Source organism: Pseudophryne corroboree, chromosome 9 (assembly GCF_028390025.1).
Source record: "Pseudophryne corroboree isolate aPseCor3 chromosome 9, aPseCor3.hap2, whole genome shotgun sequence".
Taxonomy (NCBI): Eukaryota; Metazoa; Chordata; class Amphibia; order Anura; family Myobatrachidae; genus Pseudophryne; species Pseudophryne corroboree.
The window spans coordinates 4,651,703-4,669,948 of record NC_086452.1 but is presented as its reverse complement, the minus strand read 5'-3'; the positions used below and the strand labels follow the sequence as shown (position 1 = coordinate 4,669,948).

The 18,246-nt window shown below is 55.0% G+C and overlaps 1 protein-coding gene across 3 annotated transcripts in view; it reads left to right on the top strand.

The window, feature by feature from the left end:
* SLC1A7 (solute carrier family 1 member 7) overlaps positions 1–18,246 on the top strand; it is a 436,677-nt gene that overhangs the window by 227,021 nt on the left and 191,410 nt on the right. For 2 of the 3 annotated variants that reach the window (XM_063938903.1, XM_063938902.1), the window contains exon 3: positions 12,881–13,096. The exons of the other annotated variant lie outside the window; for it this stretch is intronic. In XM_063938903.1, the coding sequence (XP_063794973.1) occupies positions 12,881–13,096 (216 nt within the window). The remainder of the gene's footprint in view (positions 1–12,880; positions 13,097–18,246) is intronic. 3 annotated transcript variants of the gene reach the window in all.

Sequence of the window (18,246 nt, the reverse complement as noted above, 5' to 3'; positions counted from 1 at the left end):
GTCACAGTGTCCCAGCATCAGGTGTAAGATGGCGGGGGTGGAGGAGACAGGTCACACACTGAGGTGTGTAGTGTGATCAGATATCAGTCACACTGTCCCAGCATCAGGTGTAAGATGGCGGGGGTGGAGGAGACAGGTCACACACTGAGGTGTGTAGTGTGATCAGATGTCAGTCACACTGTCCCAGCATCAGGTGTAAGATGGCGGGGGTGGAGGAGACAGGGTCACACACTGAGGTGTGTAGTGTGATCAGATATCAGTCACACTGTCCCAGCATCAGGTGTAAGATGGCGGGGGTGGAGGAGACAGGGTCACACACTGAGGTGTGTAGTGTGATCAGATGTCAGTCACACTGTCCCAGCATCAGGTGTAAGATGGCGGGGGTGGAGGAGACAGGGTCACACACTGAGGTGTGTAGTGTGATCAGATGTCAGTCATACTGTCCCAGCATCAGGTGTAAGATGGCGGGGGTGGAGGAGACAGGGTCACACACTGAGGTGTGTAGTGTGATCAGATATCAGTCACACTGTCCCAGCATCAGGTGTAAGATGGCGGGGGTGGAGGAGACAGGGTCGCACACTGAGGTGTGTAGTGTGATCAGATGTCACACTGTCCCAGCATCAGGTGTAAGATGGCGGGGGTGGAGGAGACAGGTCACACACTGAGGTGTGTAGTGTGATCAGATGTCAGTCACAGTGTCCCAGCATCAGGTGTAAGATGGCGGGGGTGGAGGAGACAGGTCACACACTGAGGTGTGTAGTGTGATCAGATATCAGTCACACTGTCCCAGCATCAGGTGTAAGATGGCGGAGGTGGAGGAGACAGGTCACACACTGAGGTGTGTAGTGTGATCAGATGTCAGTCACACTGTCCCAGCATCAGGTGTAAGATGGCGGGGGTGGAGGAGACAGGGTCACACACTGAGGTGTGTAGTGTGATCAGATATCAGTCACACTGTCCCAGCATCAGGTGTAAGATGGCGGGGGTGGAGGAGACAGGGTCACACACTGAGGTGTGTAGTGTGATCAGATGTCAGTCACACTGTCCCAGCATCAGGTGTAAGATGGCGGGGGTGGAGGAGACAGGGTCACACACTGAGGTGTGTAGTGTGGTCAGATATCAGTCACACTGTCCCAGCATCAGGTGTAAGATGGCGGGGGTGGAGGAGACAGGGTCACACACTGAGGTGTGTAGTGTGATCAGATGTCAGTCACACTGTCCCAGCATCAGGTGTAAAATGGCGGGGGTGGAGGAGACAGGGTCACACACTGAGGTGTGTAGTGTGATCAGATGTCAGTCACACTGTCCCAGCATCAGGTGTAAGATGGCGGGGGTGGAGGAGACAGGTCACACACTGAGGTGTGTAGTGTGATCAGATGTCAGTCACACTGTCCCAGCATCAGGTGTAAGATGGCGGGGGTGGAGGAGACAGGGTCACACACTGAGGTGTGTAGTGTGATCAGATGTCACACTGTCCCAGCATCAGGTGTAAGATGGCGGGGGTGGAGGAGACAGGGTCACACACTGAGGTGTGTAGTGTGATCAGATGTCAGTCACACTGTCCCAGCATCAGGTGTAAGATGGCGGGGGTGGAGGAGACAGGGTCACACACTGAGGTGTGTAGTGTGATCAGATGTCAGTCACACTGTCCCAGCATCAGGTGTAAGATGGCGGGGGTGGAGGAGACAGGTCACACACTGAGGTGTGTAGTGTGATCAGATGTCAGTCACACTGTCCCAGTATCAGGTGTAAGATGGCGGGGGTGGAGGAGACAGGGTCACACACTGAGGTGTGTAGTGTGATCAGATGTCACACTGTCCCAGCATCAGGTGTAAGATGGCGGGGGTGGAGGAGACAGGGTCACACACTGAGGTGTGTAGTGTGATCAGATGTCAGTCACACTGTCCCAGCATCAGGTGTAAGATGGCGGGGGTGGAGGAGACAGGGTCACACACTGAGGTGTGTAGTGTGATCAGATGTCAGTCACACTGTCCCAGCATCAGGTGTAAGATGGCGGGGGTGGAGGAGACAGGGTCACACACTGAGGTGTGTAGTGTGATCAGATGTCACACTGTCCCAGCATCAGGTGTAAGATGGCGGGGGTGGAGGAGACAGGGTCACACACTGAGGTGTGTAGTGTGATCAGATATCAGTCACTGTCCCAGCATCAGGTGTAAGATGGCGGGGGTGGAGGAGACAGGGTCACACACTGAGGTGTGTAGTGTGATCAGGTGTCAGTCACACTGTCCCAGCATCAGGTGTAAGATGGCGGGGGTGGAGGAGACAGGGTCACACACTGAGGTGTGTAGTGTGATCAGATGTCACACTGTCCCAGCATCAGGTGTAAGATGGCGGGGGTGGTGGAGACAGGGTCACACACTGAGGTGTGTAGTGTGATCAGATGTCAGTCACACTGTCCCAGCATCAGGTGTAAGATGGCGGGGGTGGAGGAGACAGGGTCACACACTGAGGTGTGTAGTGTGATCAGATGTCAGTCACACTGTCCCAGCATCAGGTGTAAGATGGCGGGGGTGGAGGAGACAGGGTCACACACTGAGGTGTGTAGTGTGATCAGATGTCAGTCACACTGTCCCAGCATCAGGTGTAAGATGGCGGGGGTGGAGGAGACAGGGTCACACACTGAGGTGTGTAGTGTGATCAGATGTCAGTCACACTGTCCCAGCATCAGGTGTAAGATGGCGGGGGTGGAGGAGACAGGGTCACACACTGAGGTGTGTAGTGTGATCAGATATCAGTCACACTGTCCCAGCATCAGGTGTAAGATGGCGGGGGTGGAGGAGACAGGGTCACACACTGAGGTGTGTAATGTGATCAGATGTCAGTCATACTGTCCCAGCATCAGGTGTAAGATGGCGGGGGTGGAGGAGACAGGGTCACACACTGAGGTGTGTAGTGTGATCAGATGTCAGTCACTGTCCCAGCATCAGGTGTAAGATGGCGGGGGTGGTGGAGACAGGGTCACACACTGAGGTGTGTAGTGTGATCAGATATCAGTCACACTGTCCCAGCATCAGGTGTAAGATGGCGGGGGTGGAGGAGACAGGGTCACACACTGAGGTGTGTAGTGTGATCAGATATCAGTCACACTGTCCCAGCATCAGGTGTAAGATGGCGGGGGTGGAGGAGACAGGGTCACACACTGAGGTGTGTAGTGTGATCAGATGTCAGTCACACTGTCCCAGCATCAGGTGTAAGATGGCGGGGGTGGAGGAGACAGGGTCACACACTGAGGTGTGTAGTGTGATCAGATGTCAGTCACACTGTCCCAGCATCAGGTGTAAGATGGCGGGGGTGGAGGAGACAGGGTCACACACTGAGGTGTGTAGTGTGATCAGATATCAGTCACACTGTCCCAGCATCAGGTGTAAGATGGCGGGGGTGGAGGAGACAGGGTCACACACTGAGGTGTGTAGTGTGATCAGATGTCAGTCACACTGTCCCAGCATCAGGTGTAAGATGGCGGGGGTGGAGGAGACAGGGTCACACACTGAGGTGTGTAGTGTGATCAGATATCAGTCACACTGTCCCAGCATCAGGTGTAAGATGGCGGGGGTGGTGGAGACAGGGTCACACACTGAGGTGTGTAGTGTGATCAGATGTCAGTCACACTGTCCCAGCATCAGGTGTAAGATGGCGGGGGTGGTGGAGACAGGGTCACACACTGAGGTGTGTAGTGTGATCAGATATCAGTCACACTGTCCCAGCATCAGGTGTAAGATGGCGGGGGTGGAGGAGACAAGGTCACACACTGAGGTGTGTAGTGTGATCAGATGTCAGTTACACTGTCCCAGCATCAGGTGTAAGATGGCGGGGGTGGAGGAGACAGGGTCACACACTGAGGTGTGTAGTGTGATCAGATGTCAGTCACACTGTCCCAGCATCAGGTGTAAGATGGCGGGGGTGGAGGAGACAGGGTCACACACTGAGGTGTGTAGTGTGATCAGATGTCACACTGTCCCAGCATCAGGTGTAAGATGGCGGGGGTGGAGGAGACAGGGTCACACACTGAGGTGTGTAGTATGATCAGATGTCAGTCACACTGTCCCAGCATCAGGTGTAAGATGGCGGGGGTGGAGGAGACAGGGTCACACACTGAGGTGTGTAGTGTGATCAGATGTCAGTCACACTGTCCCAGCATCAGGTGTAAGATGGCGGGGGTGGAGGAGACAGGTCACACACTGAGGTGTGTAGTGTGATCAGATATCAGTCACACTGTCCCAGCATCAGGTGTAAGATGGCGGGGGTGGAGGAGACAGGGTCACACACTGAGGTGTGTAGTGTGATCAGGTGTCAGTCACACTGTCCCAGCATCAGGTGTAAGATGGCGGGGGTGGAGGAGACAGGGTCACACACTGAGGTGTGTAGTGTGATCAGGTGTCAGTCACACTGTCCCAGCATCAGGTGTAAGATGGCGGGGGTGGAGGAGACAGGGTCACACACTGAGGTGTGTAGTGTGATCAGATGTCAGTCACACTGTCCCAGCATCAGGTGTAAGATGGCGGGGGTGGAGGAGACAGGGTCACACACTGAGGTGTGTAGTGTGATCAGATGTCAGTCACTGTCCCAGCATCAGGTGTAAGATGGCGGGGGTGGAGGAGACAGGGTCACACACTGAGGTGTGTAGTGTGATCAGATGTCAGTCACACTGTCCCAGCATCAGGTGTAAGATGGCGGGGGTGGAGGAGACAGGTCACACACTGAGGTGTGTAGTGTGATCAGATGTCAGTCACAGTGTCCCAGCATCAGGTGTAAGATGGCGGGGGTGGAGGAGACAGGTCACACACTGAGGTGTGTAGTGTGATCAGATATCAGTCACACTGTCCCAGCATCAGGTGTAAGATGGCGGGGGTGGAGGAGACAGGTCACACACTGAGGTGTGTAGTGTGATCAGATGTCAGTCACACTGTCCCAGCATCAGGTGTAAGATGGCGGGGGTGGAGGAGACAGGGTCACACACTGAGGTGTGTAGTGTGATCAGATATCAGTCACACTGTCCCAGCATCAGGTGTAAGATGGCGGGGGTGGAGGAGACAGGGTCACACACTGAGGTGTGTAGTGTGATCAGATGTCAGTCACACTGTCCCAGCATCAGGTGTAAGATGGCGGGGGTGGAGGAGACAGGGTCACACACTGAGGTGTGTAGTGTGATCAGATGTCAGTCATACTGTCCCAGCATCAGGTGTAAGATGGCGGGGGTGGAGGAGACAGGGTCACACACTGAGGTGTGTAGTGTGATCAGATATCAGTCACACTGTCCCAGCATCAGGTGTAAGATGGCGGGGGTGGAGGAGACAGGGTCGCACACTGAGGTGTGTAGTGTGATCAGATGTCACACTGTCCCAGCATCAGGTGTAAGATGGCGGGGGTGGAGGAGACAGGTCACACACTGAGGTGTGTAGTGTGATCAGATGTCAGTCACAGTGTCCCAGCATCAGGTGTAAGATGGCGGGGGTGGAGGAGACAGGTCACACACTGAGGTGTGTAGTGTGATCAGATATCAGTCACACTGTCCCAGCATCAGGTGTAAGATGGCGGAGGTGGAGGAGACAGGTCACACACTGAGGTGTGTAGTGTGATCAGATGTCAGTCACACTGTCCCAGCATCAGGTGTAAGATGGCGGGGGTGGAGGAGACAGGGTCACACACTGAGGTGTGTAGTGTGATCAGATATCAGTCACACTGTCCCAGCATCAGGTGTAAGATGGCGGGGGTGGAGGAGACAGGGTCACACACTGAGGTGTGTAGTGTGATCAGATGTCAGTCACACTGTCCCAGCATCAGGTGTAAGATGGCGGGGGTGGAGGAGACAGGGTCACACACTGAGGTGTGTAGTGTGGTCAGATATCAGTCACACTGTCCCAGCATCAGGTGTAAGATGGCGGGGGTGGAGGAGACAGGGTCACACACTGAGGTGTGTAGTGTGATCAGATGTCAGTCACACTGTCCCAGCATCAGGTGTAAAATGGCGGGGGTGGAGGAGACAGGGTCACACACTGAGGTGTGTAGTGTGATCAGATGTCAGTCACACTGTCCCAGCATCAGGTGTAAGATGGCGGGGGTGGAGGAGACAGGTCACACACTGAGGTGTGTAGTGTGATCAGATGTCAGTCACACTGTCCCAGCATCAGGTGTAAGATGGCGGGGGTGGAGGAGACAGGGTCACACACTGAGGTGTGTAGTGTGATCAGATGTCACACTGTCCCAGCATCAGGTGTAAGATGGCGGGGGTGGAGGAGACAGGGTCACACACTGAGGTGTGTAGTGTGATCAGATGTCAGTCACACTGTCCCAGCATCAGGTGTAAGATGGCGGGGGTGGAGGAGACAGGGTCACACACTGAGGTGTGTAGTGTGATCAGATGTCAGTCACACTGTCCCAGCATCAGGTGTAAGATGGCGGGGGTGGAGGAGACAGGTCACACACTGAGGTGTGTAGTGTGATCAGATGTCAGTCACACTGTCCCAGTATCAGGTGTAAGATGGCGGGGGTGGAGGAGACAGGGTCACACACTGAGGTGTGTAGTGTGATCAGATGTCACACTGTCCCAGCATCAGGTGTAAGATGGCGGGGGTGGAGGAGACAGGGTCACACACTGAGGTGTGTAGTGTGATCAGATGTCAGTCACACTGTCCCAGCATCAGGTGTAAGATGGCGGGGGTGGAGGAGACAGGGTCACACACTGAGGTGTGTAGTGTGATCAGATGTCAGTCACACTGTCCCAGCATCAGGTGTAAGATGGCGGGGGTGGAGGAGACAGGGTCACACACTGAGGTGTGTAGTGTGATCAGATGTCACACTGTCCCAGCATCAGGTGTAAGATGGCGGGGGTGGAGGAGACAGGGTCACACACTGAGGTGTGTAGTGTGATCAGATATCAGTCACTGTCCCAGCATCAGGTGTAAGATGGCGGGGGTGGAGGAGACAGGGTCACACACTGAGGTGTGTAGTGTGATCAGGTGTCAGTCACACTGTCCCAGCATCAGGTGTAAGATGGCGGGGGTGGAGGAGACAGGGTCACACACTGAGGTGTGTAGTGTGATCAGATGTCACACTGTCCCAGCATCAGGTGTAAGATGGCGGGGGTGGTGGAGACAGGGTCACACACTGAGGTGTGTAGTGTGATCAGATGTCAGTCACACTGTCCCAGCATCAGGTGTAAGATGGCGGGGGTGGAGGAGACAGGGTCACACACTGAGGTGTGTAGTGTGATCAGATGTCAGTCACACTGTCCCAGCATCAGGTGTAAGATGGCGGGGGTGGAGGAGACAGGTCACACACTGAGGTGTGTAGTGTGATCAGATATCAGTCACACTGTCCCAGCATCAGGTGTAAGATGGCGGGGGTGGAGGAGACAGGGTCACACACTGAGGTGTGTAGTGTGATCAGATATCAGTCACACTGTCCCAGCATCAGGTGTAAGATGGCGGGGGTGGAGGAGACAGGGTCACACACTGAGGTGTGTAGTGTGATCAGATGTCAGTCACACTGTCCCAGCATCAGGTGTAAGATGGCGGGGGTGGAGGAGACAGGGTCACACACTGAGGTGTGTAGTGTGATCAGATGTCAGTCACACTGTCCCAGCATCAGGTGTAAGATGGCGGGGGTGGAGGAGACAGGGTCACACACTGAGGTGTGTAGTGTGATCAGATGTCAGTCACACTGTCCCAGCATCAGGTGTAAGATGGCGGGGGTGGAGGAGACAGGGTCACACACTGAGGTGTGTAGTGTGATCAGATGTCAGTCACACTGTCCCAGCATCAGGTGTAAGATGGCGGGGGTGGAGGAGACAGGGTCACACACTGAGGTGTGTAGTGTGATCAGATGTCAGTCACACTGTCCCAGCATCAGGTGTAAGATGGCGGGGGTGGAGGAGACAGGGTCACACTCTGAGGTGTGTAGTGTGATCAGATGTCAGTCACAGTGTCCCAGCATCAGCTGTAAGATGGCGGGGGTGGAGGAGACAGGGTCACACACTGAGGTGTGTAGTGTGATCAGATGTCACACTGTCCCAGCATCAGGTGTAAGATGGCGGGGGTGGAGGAGACAGGGTCACACACTGAGGTGTGTAGTGTGATCAGATATCAGTCATACTGTCCCAGCATCAGCTGTAAGATGGCGGGGGTGGAGGAGACAGGGTCACACACTGAGGTGTGTAGTGTGATCAGATATCAGTCACACTGTCCCAGCATCAGGTGTAAGATGGCGGGGGTGGAGGAGACAGGGTCACACACTGAGGTGTGTAGTGTGATCAGATGTCAGTCACACTGTCCCAGCATCAGGTGTAAGATGGCGGGGGTGGAGGAGACAGGGTCACACACTGAGGTGTGTAGTGTGATCAGATGTCAGTCACACTGTCCCAGCATCAGGTGTAAGATGGCGGGGGTGGAGGAGACAGGGTCACACACTGAGGTGTGTAGTGTGATCAGATGTCAGTCACACTGTCCCAGCATCAGGTGTAAGATGGCGGGGGTGGAGGAGACAGGGTCACACACTGAGGTGTGTAGTGTGATCAGATATCAGTCACACTGTCCCAGCATCAGGTGTAAGATGGCGGGGGTGGAGGAGACAGGGTCACACACTGAGGTGTGTAGTGTGATCAGATGTCAGTAACACTGTCCCAGCATCAGGTGTAAGATGGCGGGGGTGGAGGAGACAGGGTCACACACTGAGGTGTGTAGTGTGATCAGATGTCACACTGTCCCAGCATCAGGTGTAAGATGGCGGGTGTGGAGGAGACAGGGTCACACACTGAGGTGTGTAGTGTGATCAGATATCAGTCACACTGTCCCAGCATCAGGTGTAAGATGGCGGGGGTGGAGGAGACAGGGTCACACACTGAGGTGTGTAGTGTGATCAGATGTCAGTAACACTGTCCCAGCATCAGGTGTAAGATGGCGGGGGTGGAGGAGACAGGGTCACACACTGAGGTGTGTAGTGTGATCAGATATCAGTCACACTGTCCCAGCATCAGGTGTAAGATGGCGGGGGTGGAGGAGACAGGGTCACACACTGAGGTGTGTAGTGTGATCAGATATCAGTCACACTGTCCCAGCATCAGGTGTAAGATGGCGGGGGTGGAGGAGACAGGGTCACACACTGAGGTGTGTAGTGTGATCAGATGTCAGTCATACTGTCCCAGCATCAGGTGTAAGATGGCGGGGGTGGAGGAGACAGGGTCACACACTTAGGTGTGTAGTGTGATCAGATATCAGTCATACTGTCCCAGCATCAGGTGTAAGATGGCGGGGGTGGTGGAGACAGGTCACACACTGAGGTGTGTAGTGTGATCAGATGTCACACTGTCCCAGCATCAGGTGTAAGATGGCGGGGGTGGAGGAGACAGGGTCACACACTGAGGTGTGTAGTGTGATCAGATATCAGTCACACTGTCCCAGCATCAGGTGTAAGATGGCGGGGGTGGAGGAGACAGGGTCACACACTGAGGTGTGTAGTGTGATCAGATGTCAGTCACACTGTCCCAGCATCAGGTGTAAGATGGCGGGGGTGGTGGAGACAGGTCACACACTGAGGTGTGTAGTGTGGTCAGATGTCAGTCACACTGTCCCAGCATCAGGTGTAAGATGGCGGGGGTGGAGGAGACAGGGTCACACACTGAGGTGTGTAGTGTGATCAGATGTCACACTGTCCCAGCATCAGGTGTAAGATGGCGGGGGTGGAGGAGACAGGGTCACACACTGAGGTGTGTAGTGTGATCAGATGTCACACTGTCCCAGCATCAGGTGTAAGATGGCGGGGGTGGAGGAGACAGGGTCACACACTGAGGTGTGTAGTGTGATCAGATGTCAGTCACACTGTCCCAGCATCAGGTGTAAGATGGCGGGGGTGGTGGAGACAGGGTCACACACTGAGGTGTGTAGTGTGATCAGATGTCAGTCACAGTGTCCCAGCATCAGGTGTAAGATGGCGGGGGTGGTGGAGACAGGGTCACACACTGAGGTGTGTAGTGTGATCAGATATCAGTCACACAGTCCCAGCATCAGGTGTAAGATGGCGGGGGTGATGGAGACAGGGTCACACACTGAGGTGTGTAGTGTGATCAGATGTCAGTCACACTGTCCCAGCATCAGGTGTAAGATGGCGGGGGTGGAGGAGACAGGGTCACACACTGAGGTGTGTAGTGTGATCAGATGTCAGTCACACTGTCCCAGCATCAGGTGTAAGATGGCGGGGGTGGTGGAGACAGGGTCACACACTGAGGTGTGTAGTGTGATCAGATGTCACACTGTCCCAGCATCAGGTGTAAGATGGCGGGGGTGGAGGAGACAGGGTCACACACTGAGGTGTGTAGTGTGATCAGATATCAGTCACACTGTCCCAGCATCAGGTGTAAGATGGCGGGGGTGGAGGAGACAGGGTCACACACTGAGGTGTGTAGTGTGATCAGATGTCAGTCATACTGTCCCAGCATCAGGTGTAAGATGGCGGGGGTGGAGGAGACAGGGTCACACACTGAGGTGTGTAGTGTGATCAGATGTCAGTCATACTGTCCCAGCATCAGGTGTAAGATGGCGGGGGTGGAGGAGACAGGGTCACACACTGAGGTGTGTAGTGTGATCAGATGTCAGTCACACTGTCCCAGCATCAGGTGTAAGATGGCGGGGGTGGTGGAGACAGGGTCACACACTGAGGTGTGTAGTGTGATCAGATATCAGTCATACTGTCCCAGCATCAGGTGTAAGATGGCGGGGGTGGTGGAGACAGGTCACACACTGAGGTGTGTAGTGTGATCAGATGTCACACTGTCCCAGCATCAGGTGTAAGATGGCGGGGGTGGAGGAGACAGGGTCACACACTGAGGTGTGTAGTGTGATCAGATATCAGTCACACTGTCCCAGCATCAGGTGTAAGATGGCGGGGGTGGAGGAGACAGGGTCACACACTGAGGTGTGTAGTGTGATCAGATGTCAGTCACACTGTCCCAGCATCAGGTGTAAGATGGCGGGGGTGGAGGAGACAGGGTCACACACTGAGGTGTGTAGTGTGATCAGATGTCACACTGTCCCAGCATCAGGTGTAAGATGGCGGGGGTGGAGGAGACAGGGTCACACACTGAGGTGTGTAGTGTGATCAGATGTCACAGTGTCCCAGCATCAGGTGTAAGATGGCGGGGGTGGAGGAGACAGGGTCACACACTGAGGTGTGTAGTGTGATCAGATGTCAGTCACACTGTCCCAGCATCAGGTGTAAGATGGCGGGGGTGGAGGAGACAGGGTCACACACTGAGGTGTGTAGTGTGATCAGATGTCACACTGTCCCAGCATCAGGTGTAAGATGGCGGGGGTGGAGGAGACAGGGTCACACACTGAGGTGTGTAGTGTGATCAGATGTCAGTCACACTGTCCCAGCATCAGGTGTAAGATGGCGGGGGTGGTGGAGACAGGGTCACACACTGAGGTGTGTAGTGTGATCAGATGTCAGTCACTGTCCCAGCATCAGGTGTAAGATGGCGGGGGTGGAGGAGACAGGGTCATACACTGAGGTGTGTAGTGTGATCAGATGTCAGTCACACTGTCCCAGCATCAGGTGTAAGATGGCGGGGGTGGAGGAGACAGGGTCACACACTGAGGTGTGTAGTGTGATCAGATGTCACACTGTCCCAGCATCAGGTGTAAGATGGCGGGGGTGGAGGAGACAGGGTCACACACTGAGGTGTGTAGTGTGATCAGATGTCAGTCACACTGTCCCAGCATCAGGTGTAAGATGGCGGGGGTGGTGGAGACAGGGTCACACACTGAGGTGTGTAGTGTGATCAGATGTCAGTCATACTGTCCCAGCATCAGGTGTAAGATGGCGGGGGTGGAGGAGACAGGGTCACACACTGAGGTGTGTAGTGTGATCAGATGTCAGTCACTGTCCCAGCATCAGGTGTAAGATGGCGGGGGTGGTGGAGACAGGGTCACACACTGAGGTGTGTAGTGTGATCAGATATCAGTCACACTGTCCCAGCATCAGGTGTAAGATGGCGGGGTGGAGGAGACAGGGTCACACACTGAGTTGTGTAGTGTGATCAGATATCACACTGTCCCAGCATCAGGTGTAAGATGGCGGGGGTGGAGGAGACAGGGTCACACACTGAGGTGTGTAGTGTGATCAGATGTCAGTCACACTGTCCCAGCATCAGGTGTAAGATGGCGGGGGTGGAGGAGACAGGGTCACACACTGAGGTGTGTAGTGTGATCAGATGTCAGTCACACTGTCCCAGCATCAGGTGTAATATGGCGGGGGTGGAGGAGACAGTGTCACACACTGAGGTGTGTAGTGTGATCAGATGTCAGTCACAGTGTCCCAGCATCAGGTGTAAGGTGGCGGGGGTGGAGGAGACAGGGTCACACACTGAGGTGTGTAGTGTGATCAGATATCAGTCACACTGTCCCAGCATCAGGTGTAAGATGGCGGGGGTGGAGGTGACAGGGTCACACACTGAGGTGTGTAGTGTGATCAGATATCAGTCACACTGTCCCAGCATCAGGTGTAAGATGGCGGGGGTGGAGGAGACAGGGTCACACACTGAGGTGTGTAGTGTGATCAGATATCAGTCACACTGTCCCAGCATCAGGTGTAAGATGGCGGGGGTGGAGGAGACAGGGTCACACACTGAGGTGTGTAGTGTGATCAGATATCAGTCACACTGTCCCAGCATCAGGTGTAAGATGGCGGGGGTGGAGGAGACAGGGTCACACACTGAGGTGTGTAGTGTGATCAGATGTCAGTCACACTGTCCCAGCATCAGGTGTAAGATGGCGGGGGTGGGGGGAAGATTGTACATCGCTGTGGAATACAGTGGTGCTATAGATAGGATGGAGAATGATAATAACACCCTGATTCTCTCTGTTTCCAGCTTGATGTCGGGCTTGGCCGCCCTGGATGCTAAGACGTCGAGTCGCTTGGGCATTATCACCATTGCATATTACCTGTGGACCACCTTTGTGGCGGTGATCGTGGGAATCATCATGGTCTCCATCATCCATCCGGGGGGTGCGGCGCAGAAAGAGAACACTGGGCACAGCGGGAAGCCGGTGATGAGCTCAGCGGACGCACTGCTGGACCTGATCCGGTAACTGCGCTGTAATGTAGATGGAAGAGGTTGTCCCAGGAGGAGTATATAGTACTACTGAGTATGCTCGTCACACGCGCTTATTACTTACTGTAGGTATGGATATTCCTTCTGGCTCCTGATCCAGGCGTTATACATCCCGTGGGGCCACTATGGCTGTAAGGAATCAGTGCGCTACTCTCCATTGCGTCACCAGGCTCTGAGCTGATGTAATACAGGGCGGTATTCTTTTGTCTTAGTAAATGGTAGCCTGCTATCACTATTTGCTTGTTTTAGGACTTTTATTGCTAGCATTTGTTGTGGGAGGTCATTGGGGGTTTTGCGTAGGGTACATAGGCCCTGGCCTCAGGTGACAGGTGTGTAGGATACATAGGCCCTGGCCTCAGGTGACAGGTGTGTAGGATACATAGGCCCTGGCCTCAGGTGACAGGTGTGTAGGATACATAGGCCCTGGCCTCAGGTGACAGGTGTGTAGGATCATAGGCCCTGGCCTCAGGTGACAGGTGTGTAGGATACATAGGCCCTCGCCTCAGGTGACAGGTGTGTAGGATACATAGGCCCTGGCCTCAGGTGACAGGTGTGTAGGATCATAGGCCCTGGCCTCAGGTGACAGGTGTGTAGGGTACATAGGCCCTGGCCTCAGGTGACATGTGTGTAGGATACATAGGCCCTGGCCTCAGGTGACATGTGTGTAGGATCATAGACCCTGGCCTCAGGTGACAGGTGTGTAGGATACGTAGGCCCTGGCCTCAGGTGACAGGTGTGTCGGATACATAGGCCCTGGCCTCAGGTGACAGGTGTGTAGGATCATAGACCCTGGCCTCAGGTGACAGGTGTGTAGGATACATAGGCCCTGGCCTCAGATGACAGGTGTGTAGGATACATAGGCCCTGGCCTCAGGTGACAGGTGTGTAGGATACATAGGTCCTGGCCTGAGGTGACAGGGGTGTAGGATCATAGAACCTGGCCTCAAGTGACAGGTGTGTAGTGATACATAGGCCCTGGCCTCAGGTGACAGGTGTGTAGGATCATAGACCCTGGCCTCAGGTGACAGGTGTGTAGGGTACATAGGTCCTGGCCTGAGGTGACAGGGGTGTAGGATCATAGACCCTGGCCTCAGGTGACAGGTGTGTAGTGATACATATGCCCTGGCCTCAGGTGACAGGTGTGTAGTGATACATAGGCCCTGGCCTCAGGTGACAGGTGTGTAGGGTACTTAGGCCCTGGCCTCAGGTGACAGGTGTGTCGGATCATAGGCCCTGACCTCAGGTGCCAAGTGTGTAGGATCATAGGCCCTGACCTCAGGTGACAGTTTTGTAGGGTACATAGGCCCTGGCCTCAGGTGACAGGTGTGTAGGATACATAGGCCCTGGCCTCAGGGGACAGGTTTGTAGGATACATAGGCCCTGGCCTCAGGTGATAGGTGTGTAGGATACATAGGCCCTGACCTCAGGTGACCGGTGTGTAGTGATACATAGGCCCTAGCCTGAGGTGGCAGGTGTGTAGGATACATAGGCCCTGGTCTCAGGTGACAGGTGTGTAGGATACATAGACCCTGGCCTCAGGTGATAGGTGTGTAGGGTACATAGGCCCTAGCCTCAGGTGCCAGGTGTGTAGAGTACATAGGCCCTGACCTCAGGTGACAGTAGTGTAGGATACATAGGCCCTGACCTCAGGTGATAGGTGTGTAGGATACATAGGCCCTGGCCTCAGGTGACAGGTGTGTAGGATACGTAGGCCCTGGCCTCAGATGACAGGTGTGTAGGATACATAGGCCCTGGCCTCAGGTGACAGGTGTGTAGGATACATAGGCCCTGGCCTCAGATGACAGGTGTGTAGGATCATAGGCCCTGGCCTCAGGTGACAGGTGTGTAGTGATACATAGGCCCTGGCCTCAGGTGACAGGTGTGTAGGGTACATAGGCCCTGGCCTCGGGTGACAGGTGTGTAGGATCATAGACCCTGGCCTCAGGTGACAGGTGTGTAGGATACATAGACCCTGGCCTCAGGTGATAGGTGTGTAGGGTACATAGGCCCTAGCCTCAGGTGCCAGGTGTGTGGGGTACATAGGCCCTGACCTCAGGTGACAGTAGTGTAGGATACATAGGCCCTGACCTCAGGTGATAGGTGTGTAGCATACATAGGCCCTAGCCTCAGGTGACAGGTGTGTAGGATACATAGGCCCTGGCCTCAGGTGACAGGTGTGTAGGATCATAGACCCTGGCCTCAGGTGACAGGTGTGTAGGATACGTAGGCCCTGGCCTCAGGTGACAGGTGTGTCGGATACATAGGCCCTGGCCTCAGGTGACAGGTGTGTCAGATACATAGGCCCTGGCCTCAGGTGACAGTAGTGTAGGATACATAGGCCCTGGCCTCAGGTGACAGGTGTGTAGTGATACATAGGCCCTGGCCTCAGGTGACAGGTGTGTAGTGATACATAGGCCCTGGCCTCAGGTGACAGGTGTGTAGTGATACATAGGCCCTGGCCTCAGGTGACAGGTGTGTAGGGTACTTAGGCCCTGGCCTCAGGTGACAGGTGTGTCGGATCATAGGCCCTGGCCTCAGGTGCCAAGTGTGTAGGATCATAGGCCCTGACCTCAGGTGACAGTTTTGTAGGGTACATAGGCCCTGGCCTCAGGTGATAGGTGTGTAGGATACATAGGCCCTGGCCTCAGGTGACAGGTGTGTAGGATCATAGACCCTGGCCTCAGGTGACAGGTGTGTAGGGTACATAGGCCCTGGCCTCAGGTGACAGGTGTGTAGGATACATAGGCCCTGGCCTCAGGTGACAGGGGTGTAGGATCATAGACCCTGGCCTCAGGTGACAGGTGTGTAGTGATACATAGGCCCTGGCCTCAGGTGACAGGTGTGTAGGGTACTTAGGCCCTGGCCTCAGGTGACAGGTGTGTCGGATCATAGGCCCTGACCTCAGGTGACAGTTTTGTAGGGTACATAGGCCCTGGCCTCAGGTGACAGGTGTGTAGGATACATAGGCCCTGGCCTCAGGGGACAGGTTTGTAGGATACATAGGCCCTGGCCTCAGGTGATAGGTGTGTAGGATACATAGGCCCTGACCACAGGTGACAGGTGTGTAGTGATACATATGCCCTGGCCTCAGGTGACAGGTGTGTAGGATACATAGGCCCTGGCCTCAGGTGACAGGTGTGTAGGAAACATAGGCCCTGGCCTCAGGTGACAGGTGTGTAGGGTACATAGGCCCTGGCCTCAGGTGACAGGTGTGTAGGATCATAGGCCCTGGCCTCAGGTGACAGGTGTGTAGTGATACATAGGCCCTGGCCTCAGGTGCCAAGTGTGTAGGATCATAGGCCCTGACCTCAGGTGACAGTTTTGTAGGGTACATAGGCCCTGGCCTCAGGTGACAGGTGTGTAGGATACATAGGCCCTGGCCTCAGGGGACAGGTTTGTAGGATACATAGGCCCTGGCCTCAGGTGATAGGTGTGTAGGATACATAGGCCCTGACCTCAGGTGACAGGTGTGTAGTGATACATAGGCCCTGGACTCAGGTGACAGGTGTGTAGGATACATAGGCCCTGGCCTCAGGTGACAGGTGTGTAGGAAACATAGGCCCTGGCCTCAGGTGACAGGTGTGTAGGGTACATAGGCCCTGGCCTCAGGTGACAGGTATGTAGTGATACATAGGCCCTGGCCTCAGGTGACAGGTGTGTAGGATACATAGGCCCTGACCTCAGGTGCCAGGTGTGTAGGATACATAGGCCCTGACCTCAGGTGCCAGGTGTGTAGGATCATAGGCCCTGGCCTCAGGTGACAGGTGTGTAGGGTACATAGGCCCTGGCCTCAGGTGACAGGTGTGTAGGATACATAGGCCCTGACCTCAGGTGCCAGGTGTGTAGGTTACATAGGCCCTGACCTCAGGTGCCAGGTGTGTAGGATCATAGGCCCTGGCCTCAGGTGACAGGTGTGTAGGGTACATAGGCACTGGCCTCAGGTGACAGGTGTGTAGGATACATAGGCCCTGACCTCAGGTGCCAGGTGTGTAGGATACATAGGACCTGACCTCAGGTGCCAGGTGTGTAGGATACATAGGCCCTGACCTCAGGTGCCAGGTGTGTAGGATCATAGGCCCTGACCTCAGGTGCCAGGTGTGTAGGGTACATAGGCCCTTGCCTCAGGTGACAGGTGTGTAGGATACGTAGGCCCTGGCCTCAGGTGACAGGTGTGTAGGATACGTAGGCCCTGGGCCTCAGGTGACAGGTGTGTAGGATACATAGGCCCTGACCTCAGGTGCCTGGTGTGTAGGATCATAGGCCCTGGCCTCAGGTGATAGGTGTGTAGGGTACATAGGCCCTGGCCTCAGGTGACAGGTGTGTAGGGATACATAAGCCCTGGCCTCAGGTGACAGGTGTGTAGTGATACATAGGCCCTGGCCTCAGGTGACAGGTATGTAGGATACATAGGCCCTGGCCTCAGGTGACAGGTGTGTAGGGTACATAGGCCCTGTCCTCAGGTTCCAAGTGTGTAGGATACACAGGCCCTGGCCTCAGGGGACAGGTGTGTATGATACACAGGCCCTGGCCTCAGGTGCCAGGTGTGTAGGATCATAGGCCCTGGCCTCAGGTGACAGGTGTGTAGGATCATAGGCCCTGGCCTCAGGTGACAGGTGTGTAGGATACATAGGCCGTGGCCTCAGGTGACAGGTGTGTAGGATACATAGGCCGTGGCCTCAGGTGACAGGTGTGTAGGATACGTAGGCCCTGGCCTCAGGTGACAGGTGTGTAGGATACGTAGGCCCTGACCTCAGGTGACAGGTGTGTAGGATACATAGGCCCTGGCCTCAGGTGATAGGTGTGTAGGATACATAGGCCCTGGCCTCAGGTGACAGGTGTGTAGGATACATAGGCCCTGACCTCAGGTGACAGGTGTGTAGGATACGTAGGCCCTGGCCTCAGGTGACAGGTGTGTAGGATACGTAGGCCTTGGCCTCAGGTGACAGGTGTGTAGGATACGTAGGCGATGGCCTCAGGTGACAGGTGTGTAGGATACATAGGCCCTGGCCTCAGGTGACAGGTGTGTAGGATACATAGGCCCTGACCTCAGGTGACAGGTGTGTAGGATACGTAGGCCCTGGCCTCAGGTGACAGGTGTGTAGGATACATAGGCCCTGGCCTCAG